This window comes from Tauraco erythrolophus, chromosome 13 (assembly GCF_009769465.1).
Source record: "Tauraco erythrolophus isolate bTauEry1 chromosome 13, bTauEry1.pri, whole genome shotgun sequence".
Taxonomy (NCBI): domain Eukaryota; kingdom Metazoa; phylum Chordata; class Aves; order Musophagiformes; family Musophagidae; genus Tauraco; species Tauraco erythrolophus.
This window is the reverse complement of record NC_141477.1, coordinates 18,199,029-18,221,670: the sequence shown is the minus strand read 5'-3', so window position 1 is coordinate 18,221,670 and position 22,642 is coordinate 18,199,029. Positions and strand designations below refer to the sequence as shown.

The window sequence follows — 22,642 nt, the reverse complement described above, 5'->3', positions numbered from 1 at the left end:
AATGTTCATGGAGTCTTCTAATGATTAAAAGTAGTGATCTGAGTTAATTTTAATTGCTGGGTGTGGCTCCCAGTCGATTTGCACAGAACTGACATAAAGGTAGAATGTAAATAAGTCACGTGATGTATGTGAGAGCAGTAGGAGGTGAGAGAGAGATTGTGTTATGTTTAATATTTGATTAATTTATTTGTCAAAAACCACAAGACGGTCACTAGTTCCTTCTCCAGTGTTTCATTTAAAGAGAACAGCTGCTCTATTTTTCTTTTTTTGTATTGAGGGGAAGAGAAAAAAATCCCGTTTTTTTTGTCCAATACTTCTTATGACATATAGATCTTGTCTGACTAATTCAGGGGAAATAAAGATCCTAAGGAAATGATGCCAACACAGTAAAGTGAAGGACATAGCCAGCTCATCTGCTGATGTGAGTTGGAAGAGCTCCATTGGAGGCAACAGAGCTGTGCCAGTTGATACACCAGCTGAGGATATGTTTTGTCAATGAGAGGAGACAGTTAATAAAACATGAAAACTTAATTATGCTTTCCTACCTGCACAAATAGGTTTCTGTTTTATGAACATGAGTTGGTTTTACTCATGCAAATACATCTGCAGTATCGGTGAGGTGTCTTGGATGAATAAAAATGCGTTAGCATCAATAAGGTTTTTAAGATGGGAGGCATTAATATGAAACAATATCAAGCACACAGCAATGTTCTGCATTGTTTTCCATGTGAACCATCAGAAGGAACAAATATATCTGTAGAACTGAAAAGACCTGTTAGAAACACTGCTCCAGAGCTTTTGAATTAATTATTGACTTTTTCATAACATGGCCCGATTCACATGAAGTACCTTAAACTAAAAGAATTTCTTTAGCCCTGATGAAATTTAGGTGAACTAAAATGTGGTGCTCTAGATTCTGGGGTTGTTACTTGTGATGAGAAGTTCCTGCTGATTTGAGTAGGCCCATGGGAAACATAACACAAGAGTAAAAACCATGTAGGCAACTTAATCGCTGCAGATTTCAATCTAATTTTATCGCTATTGTTACGCTTTCGGTCCCCTTTTTAAATTCACAATTCATATTATGTACTTCACACATCAGCAACAAAAGGTGGTTTTTGAGTGTTACAGAGTCTAAGAAATGGTTTTATTTAAACTCGTGGGTAAGAAAACGCCTTTTGGGGGGTGAGTTGGTTGCCTGAATGCCTGGTGACATCCAGCGGCCGCCCTCCTGCATCACATCCCAGCAGGTTAAACCCCGACTGTCTGGGCGCAGCGCTGAAACCTCTGGCGGAAGCTGGATGATGTAGGGAGCATCTCATACTATTCCCAGTTGTGTTTTATCCAGCACCACTGAGAAGGAGTCTAAATAGGAATTCGGATTCACGAATGAATGCATTTTGTGTGAATAAGTGGACCAATTCTTACCTTTTTAATTATTGCACCATGTTGACGATGCTTCTTACTTTTTCCCCTTTTTTTTCTTTCTTTTTGGAGCATCTACGAGACAATAGTGATGTATGTAACATCACTGTTGACTTTAAAATCCTGTGTTTCAGGTATGACTCCGATGGCCATCTGACCAATGCGACCTTCCCGACCGGGGAAGTCAGCAGTTTCCACAGCGATGTTGAAAAACTGACACGAGTGGAACTTGATACTTCAAACAGAGAGAATGTGATCACAGCCACAAACTTCTCAGCTACCTCTACAATATATACTTTAAAACAAGGTAATTAAAGCATTTCTGTTATTTCTTCCCTAATCATTAGTTTCAAACCCTAGACATTATTGCATTCTTAACTGTTTGCCGAAAAAGACATTAGAATTAGTTAATTTGTTTCTTCCTTGCTTCAGTACAAATAGCTGGATACTACTTATAATTCTCCTGGGGTACCAATTAGAAACAAACCACAAGTGAATTCTTTTCCTCCTAGAAGAGTCCCATGGATAGATTCTAGTTATTGAAATCTACAATGTCTCCAGGCTTTACATGCTACTTTCTGCTTAGATATCTGGAGGACTTAGACTGACCTGTAATACGCTGAGCTTTGTTATTCCAAGAAATACTGCCCAGAAGAGTGACATGCTCCACTGATGTTTTAGCACTGAGATGCCTTGCTTGGCCAGTGCTGTGAATCCTTTCTGGTAGTGCTGTGTCCTGGTGGCAGCGCTTGTAGGAAGGAGGAAAGCATGACCCACCTCCGCTGGTGACTGCCTTGGGGATGAGATTTTGACTCAACCCCTGCAAACACCATAGTATTTCCCTGGCAATATCGTATCTTTGGAGAAGAATTTACTCTTTGCCTAATGGAAGTGTCCCAGTGTCCTCCTCCAGATTGATTCATCACCAAAGTTCTGGTTTTATATAGTTTAATTGATCTGAGTTTTTTTTCTCCTTGTTGATTTTTTTGTTGTCAGTGGATTGTTCAGGCTTTGAGAGAGCAGGTGCTGGGAAATAGATCTCTGCTTTCTTTCCAGGTCTGCTATAGAAAAGCTTTGTAACTCTGAGCAATTCACAGAACTTTTCTTCCTCTCAGCTTTTGATCTATAAGAAAAAAATAGGAAGAGCCAGCCTCACAAGATACTCACTCGTTCCTCTTCACTATTGCATTGCAGAAACAGCACTGAATAAGTGGGAATAATTATATTATTGTATCACCCATTAGCCTTTGTCTAAGTAACCCCATCTGCTCTCTGCATCATCTACTGACTGCCTGATTGTATGTCTGTCCTTAAATCTAAAACTCCTCAAAATTGGTATGTTACCAAATTCTGTCGCAGAAAAGTGCTAGCGCACTATGGGCAGTGCCAGAAACAAGCAGCTGTAGCCATTATTATACCTGTCATATTTATGAATTCATATAATTTGCATATTTCCATATCTCTGTGGAGCTGTCACGAAGCACTCTATGAACAACCAGTCAGACATGGTATCCTTACAGCTGAGTCACAAAGTCTCTTTTAATGTAATGCCTGTTGTCTTCGATTTCTGACGTACCCAGCTATTTTCCACATACTCACATCTCAAGAGCCTGACCAGTTACTTCTGTGTGGACCAGTTTAGAAAAGGCAACTCTTCGTAGTCCCTGGCTGGTATGAATTGAATTGCATTTTAAGGCTGAGACTTTCACTTGGTCCCTTAGCACTAAACATGGAGGCTCATGGTGGAGTTGTCCCCTGGCAGCTGAGCCCCAGTAACCTCCTGCGTGCGTGTCCCCAGCCTGCCCCGATGCAAGGCGATGTGGTGCAGCCCTGCCTGCAGTGGAGGAATTGCAGAGCGCAGATCATCAGGTTACATACTTCTAAGCTGAACGCAAAAGCTCTTTATTCCTGCTGCAGGAAACCTTCCCAATGGAAGTCATCAGACCGAATGTAATAAAAAGCTCTTTAAACGTGCGGATGCCTGGAGGTCACAGGTTGCAAAAAAATCACACTGCAGTTGGTGTATGTTCAGCTGTCTGTAACCTAGGGACAAACAAAGCCCGATTGCACCGAACATTTACTTCATACATCTGGAGACCTGAACTTTTCTCTGTTCCCTGTTTTTGGTTGTTGTTTTTTTGACAGATAACACGCAGAATATCTACCGGGTCAGCCCAGATGGGTCTCTGAGAGTCACCTTTGCCAGCGGAATGGAAATCACGCTTAACACGGAGCCTCACATTCTAGCAGGGGTTGTCAGCCCCACTTTAGGGAAGTGCAATATCTCCCTTCCTGGAGAGCATAACTCAAATCTCATTGAATGGAGGCAAAGGAGAGAGCAGACCAAAGGCAATATCTCCACATTTGAGAGAAGGCTAAGGGTAAGGCTTCCTCTTGTGTAAAGTGCAGTGTTCCCTTTGAAAGCTATTGAACTAAAATCATGTTGAAATGTTCTACTTTGTAAGAAAAGCGATGGAAAGTTTGTATCAATGGTGGGTCCCAGCCATGAATTTCAAATCCAGACTCATCCAACAGTCGCAGGGATGTTTGATCTCTGTTTGATTTTCGTTGTGAGACTTGACCTCAAGACATAATTACTTTTTTTCTTCCTCTTCTTTTTCAACTGAGAACTTAATTATGGCTTTGGAAGAAGCTGTGAGCAAAGGACAATGCATAGTTACTCTGGCACAGCAGCAGAGTTAAAGCCACATTCTGCCTCTCTCAGATCTATTGAACCTCTTTCTTTTGGGGGAAATAACAGGTGCCAGCCTCTGCCTGGGGCAGAGGTTCTTGCAAGGCACACCTTGGGTGTCCTGGCCAGTGCTTTTGCTCCAAGCCAGGGTGATGTAGAGCCTCCCTGTGTATCCAGACAGGCCGTGAGTTCTGCCCTCTTCCACACGCACTCAAACCCTCTCACTCCCTTTGACTGAGTTCCACTATGGCTCTAATGAAGAATTACTTTAACATTACATCCATGATTTATTTTTGTCTGAGAGGAGAATTCACAGATTACAGTGATGGATGGTCAACATTCAGCATTTAATTAGGTAACACTAAGGCTCAAAGAGACTGCTATCTTGCAGAACAGGTTTTTTATTAAATCACTTCTCTTTTTCACATGGATACCCCTTAAAATACCTGTACCCGTGGTACAACTGGGAATTTTTGCCCTAAAAATATTGCATTACTAACTACAACCTTTCTGCGTAAGTATTATCTCTGAAGCTCTGAATTATCTCTTAGCTCTGAAAATATAGAGATGATTATTAAAATCTCTAGATTGTCTTTTGGTTATGAGATACTATAATATTTTTAAAAGCATGTCATTGTTCTGTTTTCAACTGCTCTGATCAACCAAAAATGCAAGACTTGAATGTTCTGGCCAGACTGGCCACTGTATGTGAAACACCTTTTTGAAAGGACATCTTTCAGATTTGACAGTCACAGTTTATTAGGCTCCTGCAAGTGGGGAAAATCTTCATTTAGTTTTTGTTGCCCATCTTCTGACTGCCTCCTCTCTACTGTAGTGTGAGTCCTCATAGCCCCTTGTAGGGAGGCAGCTGAACTTACTACAGTGGCAGTTGTATGTTAAGATGACAGGATTCAAACTATGGCCTCCATGGCTCACATTACACTGATCAATTGATTCTTGTGTGATTTTGTGCTTAAATAACTTTATGGCACGTTTTTCTTTAAGAATCTTATGTAATAAAATCTTAAACAGAAAGGCTGTAGTCAGTCATCTATTCTGCTTACACTGCCAGGGCCAAGTTGTTCATGACAGTTATATTTAATATAAGTGCTTCATCCTGCAGTTTTCCTATTATGCAGTTTATATTTTCTATTGTTTTCCTATTATGCAGTTTATATTTTCCATTGTTGAAATTGATTGCAAGTTCCTTTGAATCATTTTCACTTGCTTCTGCATGATTCTTAATATTGCCTGCCAAAAAAGGGAGGAAATTCACAAATTGGTCAGGATTAAATGGATTCTGGCTGGAGGCATAAAATGTTCATTGAAATACAGCAGCACTGAAGCTCTCCAGAGCTCCACTGATTGACCTGCCTCTGCATCAGACTGTTGGTGCATAGAACCACTCTTGTACTCCTCCTTCTCCACCTTCACCTTCATCCAGTGACAGGATGGAAGGTGAAGGTGAAGTAGAAGAATGATTTTGATGTGCTGCATCACAACAGTTGACTATTCCATTGTTATTCCTGTAAATTGTGTCTTTTTATACCTACCCAAGATCAAGGGGGCTTATGGATTGTCTCTGCCGACTCAGAAGGACAAGTCAGCTGCCTGTATTACAAGGTTTTCCCCTCCCTTGAGTGCACTGAGCTCTAGGACCATCTGTCTGAGGGCGGTCAGGGCAAGGCTGGAGGGAACGTGGTGGGATAGCACATTGAATGAGGATTTGACAGTGGAAAGAAGGAGAAATATTCTGCACGTGGGATACACCATGTAAATAGACACAAGAGAAAGGGACAAATGGACTATTGAGGCTGTTACTGCAAATAAGAAGGGCTTTGGAGGATAGGTGAAATATATGGGTCTTGGAGTCCAGCTTTAGCACTGAGAAGTTTGCATAGGATGCCGATGGAGTGGGGAGTCAGTGGAGGTGGACGGAGCTGGAACAGTGCAGCTGTCAAGAAAGGCAAAGAAGCAGCAGAATTTACCCAGAGACAGCTATCTTTCCTTGCTGATTACAGGAAATATGCAGGACAGCAGGAGCAAAAATACCATCACACAGTGTGTTTGAATCAGTACACCAAATAATGAAAGGGATTTAGGGCTTATTGTTGACAGATCCTTGAGTGCTGCTGGGGAAAAAATGTTGCATCATTAGAAGCCCTTGTGCTGGATGAGGTTCTGTTGAGACCTTCTGAAAACTTCTAGTGAGTTATATTTTAAAAAGAAAGTTTTTAAACACTTAATATGCCATGACTGGCATAACAGGAAGTGCGTTAGAAAGCTTGCGATGTAGGGCAGAAAGAACTGTGCTGAACTTTGAAAATATATGTAAAGAAAAGCTCTGGGGATTGGACCAGTTCTCAATGGAAATGAACAGACTTACAGAAGCCCTCAGTTAAAGAAAAAAAATAGCACAATGGAAGAGTTTTCTGAGGGAAAAAAAAAAGCATAGAAATGAGGTTTAAAGATGTTACTTAGATCAGTCCTGATGCCATTGAAACAAACGGCTTTGAGTGTTAAGAGGTATAAATTATAAGGCAGGTAACTGGGGATGAGGTAAAGGATGACCTAGTTGAGAAGAAGAAAGCTTTTGCTTCTCTGCCTGGTCCTAAAATTTTTAATTCTTAATCACAATTAACGACCATCTTGAAAGCATGTCACTCTATTAGTGTTATTTCCAGTTTTGGAGAGAGGCCACTGTTAGCACGTTCTGAATAATGCTGTAAATGTTATGTTTTAAAAAGTGGGATTTTTGCATGGTGTGAATTCCTGCTCTAGAAATAGAGCAGAAGTGAGTAAGTTGACTGAAATGCTAGAAGAGACATCTGACTTTATCTCAGTATCTGAATCAATGTGGGAAATAGGAATTAATTCCAGGATTCCTTTAAGTGCAAAACTTTCTGCCCTGGCGCTTCCTGAAAGTATATGAAACAGTCTGTAGGCATGTATGCATTTTATATTAATAATAAATCTATGTACAATCAGGCATTTTAACATCAATCTTAATCTAGCAAGACTTTTCTTTTTTATCAATTGAACTGCTATTTTAATTGACTTCTAAAAATGAAGCAAAAGCTGTTGTTAAAACCAATGAGCATGATGCATAGTAATATACTGATTAGAATGCAGCTCTGTTCCCTCCTGTCTTTTGCATAACTTAGAGGAACTTGGCATTGGATGCAGTCCAGGTTTTATAACTGAATATCTACGAAATTGAAAATTGAATGCTTGGCTGGTCTTACTTATTTTTGCTTCTTTTTAAAAAAAAAACAAAAACAAAACAAAAACAAAAACAAAACAAAAACAAAAACAAAAACAAAAACAAAAACAAAAACAAAAACAAAAACAAAAAAGGAAGTCACTTACTGGCCTTGATTCAAAAGTCCTGCAGATACAGGCTTTGACAGCTATGCTTATTACTGCGTTTAGCAAATGATCTCCACTTACCAGTCGTACAGCAAGTTCTAATGACAGGACCAAATCCTCTACCAGTGTCTATCAGTCTACGTTGACTCAGATCAAAACAGAGACAAGGAAATAACACAATCCTCTCATCTGATCTACACGTTGTCGACAGTGTAGGTTTGAGAATGAAAGTCAAGAGAAGTGCATATTTATGCGATTATTTGCACTGCGAAATTTCTAGCTATAAAACTAATGGAAGTAGAGTCAACGAATGTTCAAAATACATCATAAATATATCTTTTTATGCACTACTAGCATTATTTTTGAAGTTAGCTGGATTTTCTCCCTATTTTCATCAGCTGAAATTCTGACCTTCAGAAACCAGTTTTCCCTGGCTTGTAGCAGAACACATGAGCTCCAGACTCTCACAAGAGCTCCTTACTACGCTGTACGCACGTTGCAGGAGTCGTCTTTAAGAAGCCAATGGGATTGGAAATCAGCTTTTCAGTGACAACGGTGAAATGAGGCCTGCTACCCATGTATCGTCCTGTCTTGCCTTGAGAAACGTGTTAAATTTAACTTAAATCTAATATAAGCATATAAACAAATGAGACAAAAAATATTGCATGTAAGGGAAGTAATGGCATCCACCCAAAGTTATTTAACTCTATGAGCTTTCAGATACTTCTGCTATCCACTTCGGTGCTAGTTCTGCCTCTGTTTAGTTTTCATTCTTATTTGTTGTATCGTCCCTGAAATTTAGATTGCAAGCAATTTGTATTCAAGACTTTCCTTTTTCCTAACTGCATTCTACAATAATAATAATAATAGCAATAAGAACATTAAGTATATACATATATAGTAAATTAGTGTGAGCCAGGATGTATGCCCTGCTTGCTTTTTCGTTATTTTGCCACCAAGAGGGTTTGTTTTCAGAAATTGCAAGAAGTTTTGCAAAGAAATATATTATAATAAAATTAATCCATCAGACTATATACAAGCAATTATAGTTGAACTGAGCATCGCATTTTACTTGGGCTCCTTAACTATCATTAGAGTATAAATTGTAATAGTTACAGCAGTCTACAGGGGTATATAGGTATTTTACAGCTATTGTAAATGAACACTATTAAAGTTAGACATGTGTGTATATAAAACCCCAGGAATGGTAGTTGAAGAACGAACACCTGCTTCTTCTAGATTTTCAAATAATTTTGTATCTAAAAACAGAAAGGGGAAAAAAAAATGTTCTTTCTAATCACTACCACCATATGATCCCAGCTTGAATTATTAAGCAGGGATTCTTAACCATTTACTTTACGGCCGTGCCTCCAGGTCTCGGCGAGGAGCAAGCGCTGTACTGTGCTAACACCTGTGCTGACACCGTCTCTGCTGTAAGGAATTTATTAATTGGGATAGATTAATACAAGTGATTAAATAAAATGCAGTAGATTAATACGGGCGCATTGGGCGTTGATCTGAAAAAGACAAGTCAATGAACAATGTCTTATGGTTCCCTGAATTATATCCGTGATTTAAAAGGAGTTTAATAGTCATTGCCCAGTGACTGAATGATGTAAAGAAGTAGATGATGAAAGCACTGGATAAGTATATTTTGTTTTCATGAATCTGGCTCAGCTCTGAACTTGATTTCAAATGGAGAATTGGGCTGCCCCTCTGCATTTTCCTGTTCGACCAGGAATGTTAACAGATCGTAGCACAGTCCCTCTGTTAGGCTGTCGGACACAGTGAGTTTAGTAAATGTTGCAGGTCCCAAACGTGGTGAGAGAGCTGCAACAAGGAATATGGCTGGCACCAGGTACCGCTGCCGCTGGCTTTCACAAGCTCCGGGAGTGGGGTGGTTTAGTGAAGGAGCATGAGGAACACTGGTGAGCAGAGTCTTCGGGAGCTGCGAGTGCAGCTCTTCCCTTTGCAGCATCGGTATGTGACCTGGCGTGGGCTGCCCCAGAGCAGCAGCTGACCTGTCAACAATAACAGAGCTCAAGAGAGAGAATGTGAGATGACAGGATATCTTCATTAATTTGTGGGCTTAATTACGCATCTTTGGCTGGAATCAAAAAGTCCATCCACAGAGAAATGAAAGTTGAGAAGAAAAAAGAAAAGTTTAGGAAAAGGTGAGAGCAGAGGTGAGGGTTAGCACGTGGAAATGGGAAGCATCCTGTAATGCAAAGTGTAATAACACTGAATGCAAGCAGTGTTGTGTTTCTTGGTCCTCCTGTTTCTCATCTGTATATTTTTCTGTTTTGTTGTCTTTGATAAGGCCTGAATTCTCCATCATAATGTTAAACTGTTGCACGTTTTGATCAGAACTGACACAGAAACGTTTGCATTGTGTGTAATTAAGATGCGTTGTTTTCTTACCTGACCCCTTCTGTGTTTAGGCCCACAACAGAAACCTGCTCTCCATTGATTTCGATCATGTAACCAGAACAGGGAAGATTTATGATGATCATCGAAAATTCACTCTTCGGATTATGTATGACCAGACAGGACGCCCAGTTTTATGGTCACCCATCAGCAAGTACAATGAGGTCAATATCACTTATTCACATTCTGGATTAGTCACCTATATCCAAAGAGGAACCTGGACTGAGAAAATGGAGTATGATCCGAGTGGGAACATAATTTCCAGAACATGGGCAGATGGGAAAATATGGAGTTACACGTATTTAGAAAAGGTAAATCACTTAAAAAGTGGATTTTTGTACCAAGGCCAAAATATTTGGTTTGATGTAGATATTACATTGTGAACTATGTTATAGTGCTATCTCTTGCAAGAGTGTTTGAGACTTTTTAAACAGAAAATGCATACGATCACATGACTAGGTAAAAACATCTCTGGACATGTTTAGACCGACGTGTCACCACTTCAAACCGGCCATAGTTTAGTTCTGAAGAAAGTTGTTAGCACCTCGGATTTGTTTAATTGGTAAGTAGAAATGACTTCTTGGTCTCAGTCCAAGTTCAAGTCAACAAAGGACACACTCACTGCTGAAAAACATGTTGCCACTCCAAATAACATAGTCAAAAATTTAACAGTCACTGGAAAGGAACTGTTTCCTCCTCACAAACACAGTTCTTTTAAGCCAAAATTGTGAGGCGGTGAGTACAAGCTTGGACCTACTCAGTACTGCACTGTAAAAAAGGGATTGATCCTGTGAGGAGGAAAATTACTTCAATATTTATGAGGGCTATTTGCAGGGGGAAATATTAATATGAATGAGTTATTGCTCTGCTTTTATAGTGACTTCGTGTCTAAATTGCTTAAGTATTGTAATTTCATTTATGTCTATAGGTAATGGTCACAAGATGGGAGAATAGGGGTTGTACAGACTAAGGCAGAGCAGCATCTCATTCATCTGATGAGAAGCATCTCATTTGGTATCATCTTGTCTCTCAAAACGAAAAAGCCAATCTGTATTTTCAAAGATTTCAGAACTTACTGTGACATTGTATTCAAACAGTGTCCTTTTAAACTTTTTTTTTAAAAAACAACATCTTGGACTATCCAATATACCCTGAGTTTGCAGAACATTTTCCCTGAACCACAGGAAAGACTAGGAGGGGGCAGGTGAAGTAAAACTGATAGGGGGTATTACACGCAGGAAATCAAATCACTTTGAAGTTAGTTATATATTTAAAAGTTCCAAGTGTGTACTTTTAAGATAAACTTTGCTGTACTTATTTTGAATGTATTTAAGCCTGATCTTCAAAAAACTTAAACCTAACCCAGAGAAAAACACGATTTAGACTGGAGAGCGCATAAAAATGTGATTCCTTCCTTGTCTGCATGCAGTATGGTTCTTGCACTTGTTAACAAGATTGGCAAACCCTAGAAGCTTCAGAAGTTTGGTTCAGATAAATTTGTCAGGGCTTCTTTTGTCTGTGTGCTCTTCTGCAAATTGCAAGTAAACAAGCGTTCAGTACAGCTTTCAAACATTTGGGCAACGTGCCTTTTGGAGGAATCTGTGATTTTTGCTTTGGACCTCATGGACCGTGATTTTGGAAAGACGTATGCTTCTTATCTTTCCAGTCGCCTTTGTCTGTCCTTAGTTTATGACGAGCTTATAAATAAAGACATATGACTTAAATCTGTTATTCTGGAATTCTGCACAAGTGGCCACATCCTGATGTTGTAGAAGCAAATAACAAAAGACAACTGGTTCAGGTAGCAGCAGGCTTGAGTTATACTGTAACTTGTCATTAAAATTATTGAAAGCCATAAACACTATGGACATAATCTTCCAACTATTTAATGTGCTTTCATCACTGTTTGTTCCTTGTGCCAAAGAAAGATGGATTCACTGTCAAAATTAGACATTGAGAGATCATTTTGTGGCTCCATTAAAGTCAATAACTCATTGTGTTAATTATGTAATGATTGCTAAAGGTTGTCTGAAACCTCGTAAGTCCCAGTGATTCCTTTTATCAAAAAATCAATTATATAGTTCGCTTCCAACTCATACTTATTTAATTCTTCATTTTTTAGCACTTGATGCGTTAATTGTACATCATCAAAAATCTTTACCGCTTCTAACATTAGCCCAAATAATTTAAGTTTTAAAAAGCACTATGATAGTAGCACTGTAAACAATTTGTACTGCTGAGATTTAGTTCCTCTTGCTTTGGTGACTTTCCTCAATGACTTAAATGGTGTTATAAAATCCAAATACTCCAAGCTTGCTTCCAAAATCCTGCCCTTTACCACCAGACAAAATAGATGAGCGGCTGCAGGCGTGTGTTGGACAGAAATGACATCTAGTGGTGATGCTCAGCATTTCTGTGTATCCCCAGCAGAGCTCCGTGTAATTGCCACTGGCCGTTTGTCTCGATGTACCATGCGGCATCAATCATTACGCGGTTGACCAGGCTCTCGTTGCTTTTATAAAATGACAGCTTTGGGGATGTTTTATGAGCTACCCTCTGAAATCCTTTAAAACAATTAGAACCCAACTTGTGCAAAGAGTCGAAAAATCTATTGTAATATTATTAGGATGAATTGGGAATTAATTTTTTTACTCTTTATGGTGTCCTCTAATAGGCTAGAGAGGATACTAAGTCTCCAACTCTTGGACTGTCTATCCTTTTACTATCCTGAACAAAAGTGGAAAAGCCACAAAGTGCTGTAAAAATGGCACACAGGGGCACTAAAGTTATATTAGAGATGTTTCTGATCTTGTTATTCATACACTGTCAATGACAGACAGCTTAAAAACAGGCCCGGGAGCAGTATATGGAGAGAGACGTCACATCAGTGCTAGGAGAGAGTTCAGCCAGTGGTTTACTGCAGATTGGGGACTCTTGACTGAAGGTGAAAACAAAATAAACACTGTGCGTGCTAGAAATGCTTGGCAGACCAGCGATAAAGCGATGGGAAAAAGCTCGGCGAAAAGGTCTGTCATCACCAGTTGGCAGAGGGTAACTTGCGAGTGGCATATGTTGGTGCTCCTTGGCTTGGGTACAGGTGACAGATGTCTTTCACCAAGGGCAGGAAGAAATACATCTTGGGAGGGCGGGGGCCGGGGGAGCGGAGAGGATGGCCAAGGCTTAGCCTATCTTTGGTCCTTTGAATAAGCACTCGGGTTATTTGTCAGAACAAAGTGGCTCAGGGCCAATGTTACTTAACACGTTGCAGGGCTGAGCTCTCAGTGTTTTCTTCCCAGAGAAGATTTTTGGAGCTTAGAGGGAAAAAAAGCCTTTTTTTCTGATTTCTTTCCTCAGTGCTCTGTGAAAAAACAGTCACACTGCTCCTCATAAGATTTTATTTTGTGTGATGTCTCAATCAGGCAGAAGCGTGCCGAATTTGCTGATGTGCCCAGTAGGTTTGAGCTGTGAGCTAAGAACTGTGCGGTGTCAGCGCTCCGTCCCAGCTCAGACAGTGTGGCGAGGATGTGCAGTGCCCTGGTCCCGCCAAGCCACTTACTGGAGCTGGGAGAAGGCTACAAAGTTCCCCCATACAATTTCACTCTGTTTTCAGTATGTTTGTTTCAACAGTGACTGCTCACCAGTGGGCTTGTACTCTGTGACACTGTGACTTTGCACACGACTGGTGGAAAGGTTTATAGAACCCAAACTTTAAATTTACCCAGAAAAAATGTCTGCCACCCTTACACATTCATCTACCAAATAAAAAAGCAGATTTCGTAGACCAGCGACAATTAACCAACACAGGGCAAATATCAAGTACCTGTGTAGAAATTACATTCTTTGTAAACATTAAAAAACAGAGATAGAAGTAATCACACCAAAGAACCTGCAGACTGTTTTCATCCATCTGTAAACATGGAGATACTATGACCTCTGGGGCAATGTGCGTTTAATAGAAGACATACAGAAAAAGGCATAAGTCTGTGCTAGAGGTATGCAGAGTGCCAATAAGAGCTGAACACCTTCTACACACCATTCAAAGTTTCCCCTTTTCACCTCTGCTAGAAACATCTGCTGGTGCAGATGCTCTGCCTGTGTGTGAGGAAGAGGTTCCCTCTGGTTTTGCTTCCTGGGAGGATGACCTAAATATTTCAAAGCAACATAGCAAGTCAGCATGAGGCCAAAATGCTACTGAGTGTCACATCTGCCTTCCAGTTTGGAGGTCCTTACCTCTAGGCTTATTATCATTCTCCTCCCGTTTTGTACCACCTTGCTGGCCAGGTCTCCTGGAGCTGAAAGCTTCTCTTGGAGTTGTACAGACAGTGAGAGCAAACTGTAAGAGTGGATGGTTGTTTCAGTATTTCCTTAACCTTCAGGCACTCACTAGGTGAATGCTCATTTGCTTGGTCAGCCACTTACACTGCTCATGTAATTCCTGTTTGATTGCAGTCCGTGATGCTCCTGCTGCACAGCCAGCGCCGCTACATCTTTGAGTACAACCAGTCGGACTACCTGCTGTCGGTCACCATGCCGAGCATGGTGCGCCATGCCTTGCAGACCATGCTGTCCGTCGGGTACTACCGCAACATCTATACCCCTCCGGACAGCACCGCGGCTTTCGTACAGGATGTCACCAGAGACGGGCGGCTTCTGCAGACCTTGTATCCTGGGACAGGACGCAGAGTTCTTTACAAATACACCAAACAGTCCCGACTCTCCGAGATTCTTTATGATACGACTCAAGTCACGTTCACCTACGAGGAATCCTCGGGGGTTATTAAAACAATACATTTAATGCATGATGGGTTCATCTGTACCATCAGATACAGGCAAACAGGTTTGTGTAACTGCAACTACTTTACTAAAGTTTTTGGCCCTGATCCTGCACTTACTTGGCATGAAATTCCATTATTTTTATGTCTACAAGTTCTTATATTTTATGTTTCAATAGAAAAATATGTGTGTGTATCTCTGTGCCTGTGTCCATAGGCATATATAGCTGTCCCATTTGAAATACAGTTTTCTCTTTATTGCTTGGTGTGGAATAGCTCTTATAATGTTTGATTGTTTTTATTCCACTGTGTGGATATTTGCTAAATACTAAATCAAGTTGTTTTATTGTTTGTATTTTCAAGTTCCCCTGTTTATACCGTAATATAACATAAATTCAAAAGGGCTGTTTATTTGAGGAAGGAAATCACCATGTAAAATAAATTTAGTTTAGAATTATCTTATAAGTAAAAAGAAATCATAATTACAAATAAAATAGCATTAATTTAAACAAATGTTAATAAAATATAAATATTTTGTAGAGCAAGCATTAATAAAGTTTTGTGAGAGAATATTCTAACATATTCTTAGTTCATGGTATTTTCTGAGAGAGTCAAGTAGCAATAAGGCTTAAGGGTATATTTGAGTTCATCACCTGTCTGTGCTAGATGTGTAGGGTGATTGTAGTGTGGACATAACTCATTCTTTTGCTTGCTTTTCTTCTTTCCCCTATTTGTTTTGGACAGGTCCACTTATCGGTCGCCAGATCTTCAGGTTTAGTGAAGAAGGGCTTGTAAACGCCAGATTTGACTACAGCTATAACAACTTCCGTGTCACGAGCATGCAGGCCATGATAAACGAGACGCCTCTCCCCATAGATCTGTACCGTTACGTCGATGTTTCTGGCAGGACTGAACAATTTGGAAAATTCAGTGTAATTAATTATGATTTAAACCAAGTTATAACCACCACTGTGATGAAACATACCAAAATTTTTAGTGCCAATGGTCAGGTGATTGAAGTACAATATGAAATTCTCAAGTCTATTGCTTACTGGATGACCATCCAGTATGATAATATGGGTCGTATGGTGATCTGTGATATACGTGTAGGCGTAGATGCCAATATAACAAGATATTTTTATGAATATGATGCTGATGGTCAACTTCAGACTGTGTCTGTGAATGATAAAACCCAGTGGCGCTACAGCTATGACCTTAATGGCAACATCAACTTGCTGAGCCATGGAAACAGCGCGCGCCTCACTCCTCTGAGATACGATCTGAGAGATCGCATTACCAGACTTGGAGAAATTCAATACAAAATGGACGAAGATGGTTTCCTAAGGCAAAGAGGCAATGAGATCTTTGAGTACAACTCTAATGGTCTGCTGAACAAAGCATACAACAAAGTGGCTGGCTGGACTGTGCAATACTGTTATGATGGTCTGGGAAGACGAGTTGCGAGCAAATCAAGCCTAGGACAACACTTACAGTTCTTCTATGCTGATCTCTCCAACCCAATAAGAGTTACTCACTTGTACAACCATAGTAGCTCGGAAATAACATCCCTATATTATGATCTTCAAGGTCATCTCATTGCAATGGAATTAAGCAGTGGAGAAGAATATTATGTTGCTTGTGATAACACTGGAACACCTCTAGCTGTATTTAGCAGTCGGGGCCAAGTCATAAAAGAAATTTTGTACACCCCTTATGGAGAGATCTACCAGGACACTAATCCAGATTTCCAGGTTATCATTGGTTTTCATGGAGGGCTCTATGATTCTCTTACTAAATTAGTTCATCTGGGTCAGCGGGACTACGATGTCATTGCTGGTCGGTGGACAACACCAAATCATCATATATGGAAACGCCTGAATTCTGTCCCACAACCATTTAATCTCTACTCATTTGAAAATAATTACCCAGTTGGCAGAATCCAAGATGTTGCTAAGTATACAACAGGTAAAAGTAACACATTTCTCATTAAAATAAAACTTTTTATCAAATTCTGGTGTGGATTAAAGACTCCAGAAATCTTTTGCATACATCCAGAGTTACTATTGGGCTCTAATCTTACATATATTAAAGTCATTTCTTTAATAGGTAACATCTTACTGAGCTAGATCTGTTTTCTGTTGCTTTTATGGTAACCAAAAAAATAATGAATAGTTGTTTCTGCTGCTTTTCTAAGTGCTAAAATTGGAGGAAGAATGGAGGCAGCTTAATTTGAATTTTTTCCATCATAAATAGGTAGAAGGTACACGATAGATTTGAGTATAGCTATGCTTTGAAACAAATAATTTGTTTGCTACAAGAAATGCTGTAACCAGTACTGAAAACGTGAATTGATGTGAAATCATTATTTCTGCATAGCTGGGATTTCTGCAGACTACCTGCACTTTCTCTAGGATTTATGTGCCTTATCACCAGCATCTTTTTATTGTTTCGTAGACATTGGAAGTTGGCTAGAGCTGTTTGGTTTCCAGTTGCACAATGTACTCCCTGGATTCCCAAAACCAGAGATAGAAGCTTTGGAGACAACATACGAGCTTCTACAGCTTCAAACAAAAACCCAAGAGTGGGATCCTGGAAAGGTTAGCAAAAACTGTGTTCAGCTGCTTCTAATACCGAATTGAGGAATTTGATCAGAAAATATTGGACACCAAGGAAACAATGCTACTGTATGTTTCAACATCATAGGCAAGGCAAATTGTCTAACAGTGCTAGAAATTTTAATGTTGTCATATTATGTACAGGCATCAGAGGAGAGTTTTAAGAAGCTTTTAGCAACACTGAAGAAACTTTGCAGCCGTTTACAGAGAAACCATCCAAATTTGAGGGGCAGGATAGGCAAAAGGATAAAGGTGTTTGTCTGAAAATTGAAAAAGCTAAAAAAAAATGTTATGGAAATAAAAAATTAACAGTGCAGATTTTCATCTTTGTTAGCAAAGATGCCACAAGAGATGCAAAATCACTGAGGGTATAAACAGCTTTACAAGTCTGTAGCTCTGCATAATTATCACAGGAAAACAGAAATGTTGCTATGGATTTGTAGGGGAATCTGTAAACCTCAACCTTGCTCCAGGGCTTATTTTCAGTAAAGAAGAGCCACCATGCAGCAGCTATGAGGGTCTAGCAATCAATGTAACTGCAACAGGACCAACTACCGATATTCTGAGCAGGTGTTCATGTTTTGCGTTTGGCCATATGAGCATCTATTAACAAAGAAATATGATTTTGCAAAGAAGAGAGAGAAAAGATGCCTTTCCTCTTACATAGTCAGGAAAAAGACTTTTCTCATGCACAAATGACTGCACAAAGTGCAGAGGGCTGGAGGGTCGGAGCTCATTCCAAGTGTAGGAGAGGAGCATGTCCATGTAAAATTGTCATTGAGATATTAAAGAAGTTATCACAAAGGCACAGAAAAAGTGTAGTAGTGGGTATAGTGTTAAAAGACAAATAAATGGTCAGCATGAGGTTTTTTTAGCCTCAACGGAAAGCAAGATCTACAGCTGTGATGTACTTGCATGGCTCCTATTGTTCTAGTGTCTGGAGACCTTCACAGCCTGCTTTCCTTAAAGAATGGGCTATAAAAACTGTTATTGCTCTTTTACAGAAGACATAATTAGACGCACAGCAACTAAGCACAGAATCGTGTGAGAGAGTACAGCTTTGAGTTCAGGTTTCCCCACGCCTAAAAGTCAAAAGACCAGCTATTAGAGAAATAACTCAAAGAGAGGAGGAAGAAAAAAAAGAGGAAGAACAAATACAAAAATAGCATTTGCGATAAACACATTTTCCATTTGTTTTCTAGAAACTAAGAGCCCAAGACACAGAAGGCAATACCTTAGGCGATTAGAAAGCCTGTGTGTATACCCGGGATCTGTAGATGTGCATGATGTTTCACAAACAAATTGAAGATCCATTCTAAGCAATTAAGAGATTAGTAGGGTCGGTGAGACACTGTAATGAACTGCAAGATGCCTCTCCTGCAAACTTTATTGGTATTTTCTTTTCCAGACTATCCTCGGTATTCAGTGTGAACTACAAAAGCAACTCCGAAACTTTATATCCTTGGATCAACTTCCTATGACGCCCAGGTATAGCGATGGCAAGTGCTATGAGGGAGTGAAGCAACCGAGGTTTGCAGCGGTTCCTTCAGTATTCGGAAAAGGCATCAAATTCGCTATAAAGGATGGTATAGTGACCGCCGACATTATAGGCGTGGCTAACGAGGACAGCCGGCGCATCGCTGCCATCCTCAACAACGCTCACTATCTGGAGAACCTGCATTTCACCATAGAGGGCCGAGACACGCATTACTTCATCAAGCTGGGGTCTTTGGAGGAAGATTTGGCCCTTATTGGCAACACCGGCGGCCGACGCATCTTGGAGAACGGCGTCAACGTCACAGTGTCGCAGATGACTTCTGTGATCAACGGGAGGACTAGACGCTTCGCTGACATCCAGCTCCAGCACGGCGCGCTGTGCTTTAACGTTCGGTATGGAACAACGGTGGAAGAGGAGAAGAACCATGTCTTAGAGATAGCCAGGCAGCGAGCCGTGGCTCAGGCCTGGACTAAGGAGCAGAAACGGCTGCAGGAAGGAGAAGAAGGTATTAGGGCATGGACGGATGGAGAGAAGCAGCAGCTTTTAAGCACTGGGCGGGTACAAGGCTACGATGGATATTTTGTTTTATCTGTGGAGCAGTATCTCGAACTTTCTGACAGTGCCAATAATATTCACTTTATGAGACAGAGTGAAATAGGCAGAAGGTAACAAAGAAAATATCTGCCTTTGCGTCACCAAAGACTGCCTGTTTTTAAACGTAAAATGGTTTATTGTATTGGTTTTTCTAGATCAGAACTCTGTATATATAAATATAGAGGAAAAAACATATCCAACTGCCTTTAAATGTGACAGAAGATGGTATTTTAATATTGTTCGTTTAACTCTTTGAAAGATGACAGTGACGATTTTTAGTTCTCGTGTGGCAGTATTCAGAAATTTCAGAAGCAGAGTCCCGACAGCTGAGCAGCGCGACCTGCGCGCGAGGTGCCCGGGGTGCCACCGCCCGTCCCTGCGGGGTGGGGAGAGCGCAGCGTGCTCTGTGCTCTGCCTTCTTCTAAAGAAACACAACTTTTTCGTTGTCGTTGGTTTAATAATTCACCAGTTATTTAAAAGGTCACAGAGCCTGATTCTGCAACCCCTGTTTACTGGGTGGTTTTTAGCCCAGTGAGATCTCCCGTAAGTTCAAGGGTTTGCATACAGAAACCAGACTGCGTGTGGAAACTTCATAGTTGCTCACCAACCCCGCACATGTCATTCCTCACAGCTATGATCAAAGGGATTTTCTAACCTGGGAAACCCGACTTGTATCGGATCCAGTACGTACCAGGCTGTCCCGTATGGCCTTCAGCTTTGCTCGGCCATAGCCACTCTCAGCCACTCGGTGACAAAGGCCACATTGCTTTTGCATGCAGTGGCCTCTCTCCCAGGGTTTCCCTCGGCACTGGGTTATGCTGGAGCTGCCAATCTGCCTGGCAGAGGAGTGCGGGGCGATACCGCACTGCTGGGCTTCAGCCAAGCATCAGGGGTGGCCAAAGAAGGGCTTTGTGAGCACTGTAGTCATCAGGAGTCTCTCCACTGGCATCAGTGTTCTCCAGTCTGGGCTCTAACTCAGTGCTTTTGGGACAACCCTCGTTACCCAGCTGGGAGGGCCCGCACGGTGCAGTAGCAACAAGCCATGCAGGATCAGTCCTGTCTGTAGTCGTTGGGCCAGGACTCGTGTTTGCACAGATCATTTGGAAGTTGCAGTGTTGTTGGGTTTAGGCATCGCGTTCTCTTCATCTCAAATTAATAATCCTCTTGTATTACTCATTTTTTGGAGTCTGAAGAAGATCGGTGGGTTGGGAGTTGATGAACCTAAGTGTGGATAGTAAATATGTCGATAAACGTAGAACATTTTGGGGATGACTCTTCACTTTTCGGCTCAATATCTAGAGCACATAGAAAAGCATTATATTGCATGGGCAGAAATTTTTATTTCCCAAGGTATCATGCGCTGCTGGCACAGTTATTTCATGGCGGAGTAGGTGATCCTTCTTTCAGCTTGTCATTTTTAAAAGACCCGATTATCGGGAGGGGAGGGGGGGCACACGGGGAGGGAGGGGACGGGTAAGCAGATTTCCTTTACTGACTTTAAGAGGAGCTAGAAGTCTTGTTATAGAGCCTGTGTATCCGTAACCGTGATGTTATTGCACATTTCTTTCAAAACAGACATGGTAAATATATTGAAACAATTTCTGCTCAGATTTACGGAAGCCAACAAAGTGCTTTCTTAGTCTTTCTTCCTTTCTTTCCAGTTTTCTTTTTTCCCTTGTTTTTGGGCAAGTGGAGCAGACTGTACCAAAGTTAGAGATGAGCCTGAACTGGCACCTGAGCCCCGAACCCCCCTGGGGTTTGGACTCGGGTCTCAGCCTCACACCATTAGCGTCTCTTTCCAGACTCTTTCCGCTCCCCCGGGAGCCAGCGCAGCTTTGGGGGTGCAGGATCAGGCTGAGCAAGAGCCTGGCCCCTAAAACCACCCTCTACTCCCCAGCCAGGGGGAACTGTGGACCAAAATCTGCACGTAACGCATTTTGATCAGGCTCACCATTAACTGATGTACAGAATTGGGAGCTGGCGCCATCCAGGTTTGACAGCTCTGATTTCCATAATTTTCCATACGATCATGGAGAATTTGAATACCTCCACACCAGCCTAAAAATGGACCTTCAAATCCTTGAGCCTCTAATATGCTTTTAATCAATGGAAGAATAATTTATGAATTGTATATAGAGAGTGCATTCATAAACGTGATGATGTATTTTATCACTGATCCAAGATGTCAATATTAGAGTCTATTTTACTTATATTTTAAGCAATTATACTTTTTTGCAATTCACTAATGAGGTATCATTTTCAAACTGCTTTAAATATCCATTAGAAACAAATATTTGAAGCTATTAGAATTACCTTGAACTGTGCATTTCTAGTATGTAATACATATTTAGTTAGCTTGTGCCTTTAGTTTCTTAAAGTTATATTTGTATTATATGCAGGAAATGCACTTTGTATTACCTACAGCTGTGTTTTTTAATACTGCCTTGATTACTGTTGTTCTCATATTATGCCAAAAGGTCAAAGAGTGAAATGTGTTACAAGTTTGTCGCTGAAAGTAAATTTGGCATTTTCCCAGTTCCTGAGTGCAGTCTAAGGTACATTTTTGAACAATATTTCTTATGAGAATATGGATGTCTAAAGAATCACATGACATTACATGGCCCGGTTACAAAAGAAAAAAAAAAAAAGCCTTCATCGTAACAGTTTCAGAAATTTGGGAAACTAAATAAAAATGTTGTGTTAAGATGACAGTGCTAAAGAGATGGGTTGTTACTGAAGGAGCACTGGAGACTGAAGTTGGAGCTACGCATGGGCCGACCAGCAGTGATCGTGAGAACTGTAGCAAACAAATAGCTTTGAACCATCTTGTTCATGAACAACCTCAGATGGAGGCAGGGAATATTTCAGTCTCCATTTTTTTTTCCCCAGTAGTTAGACCAATTTCTCAGTGGTTTTTTCTAGTTTTTCTCTTTTTTTTTTTTTTTTTTAATTTTGCACTATAGCCTAGAGACCCAAATGAGAAAAAGCAAAAAAGAAAAATAATGGCATGGAAATTTATACTGTTATTTAGATCAGATAATTTGATGCTAGCGTTCTGCACTGCAAACAAGATTCTGAAAGTGGAAAAAAATAAGATAATAAAATAAAATAATAAAATAAAATAAAATAAAATAAAATAAAATAAAATAAAATAAAATAAAATAAAGTAATAAAAACCACTATTGCACACTATCCTGTAGCAAATACCTACGAGAAATACGTGCTATATTTTTTACGACAGCCGAACAAA

General features: G+C 40.4%; 1 protein-coding gene across 5 annotated transcripts in view; it reads left to right on the top strand.

Moving 5' to 3' along the window:
- TENM1 (teneurin transmembrane protein 1) overlaps positions 1–19,467 on the top strand; it is a 250,418-nt gene extending 230,951 nt beyond the window's left edge. For all 5 annotated transcript variants that reach the window (XM_009990362.2, XM_086619787.1, XM_009990359.2 and 2 more), the window contains 7 exons: positions 1,560–1,732; positions 3,571–3,806; positions 9,928–10,224; positions 14,363–14,750; positions 15,430–16,650; positions 17,140–17,282; positions 18,709–19,467. In XM_009990362.2, the coding sequence (XP_009988664.2) occupies positions 1,560–1,732; positions 3,571–3,806; positions 9,928–10,224; positions 14,363–14,750; positions 15,430–16,650; positions 17,140–17,282; positions 18,709–19,467 (3,217 nt within the window). The remainder of the gene's footprint in view (positions 1–1,559; positions 1,733–3,570; positions 3,807–9,927; positions 10,225–14,362; positions 14,751–15,429; positions 16,651–17,139; positions 17,283–18,708) is intronic.
- The last annotated feature ends 3,175 nt before the right edge of the window (positions 19,468–22,642 follow it).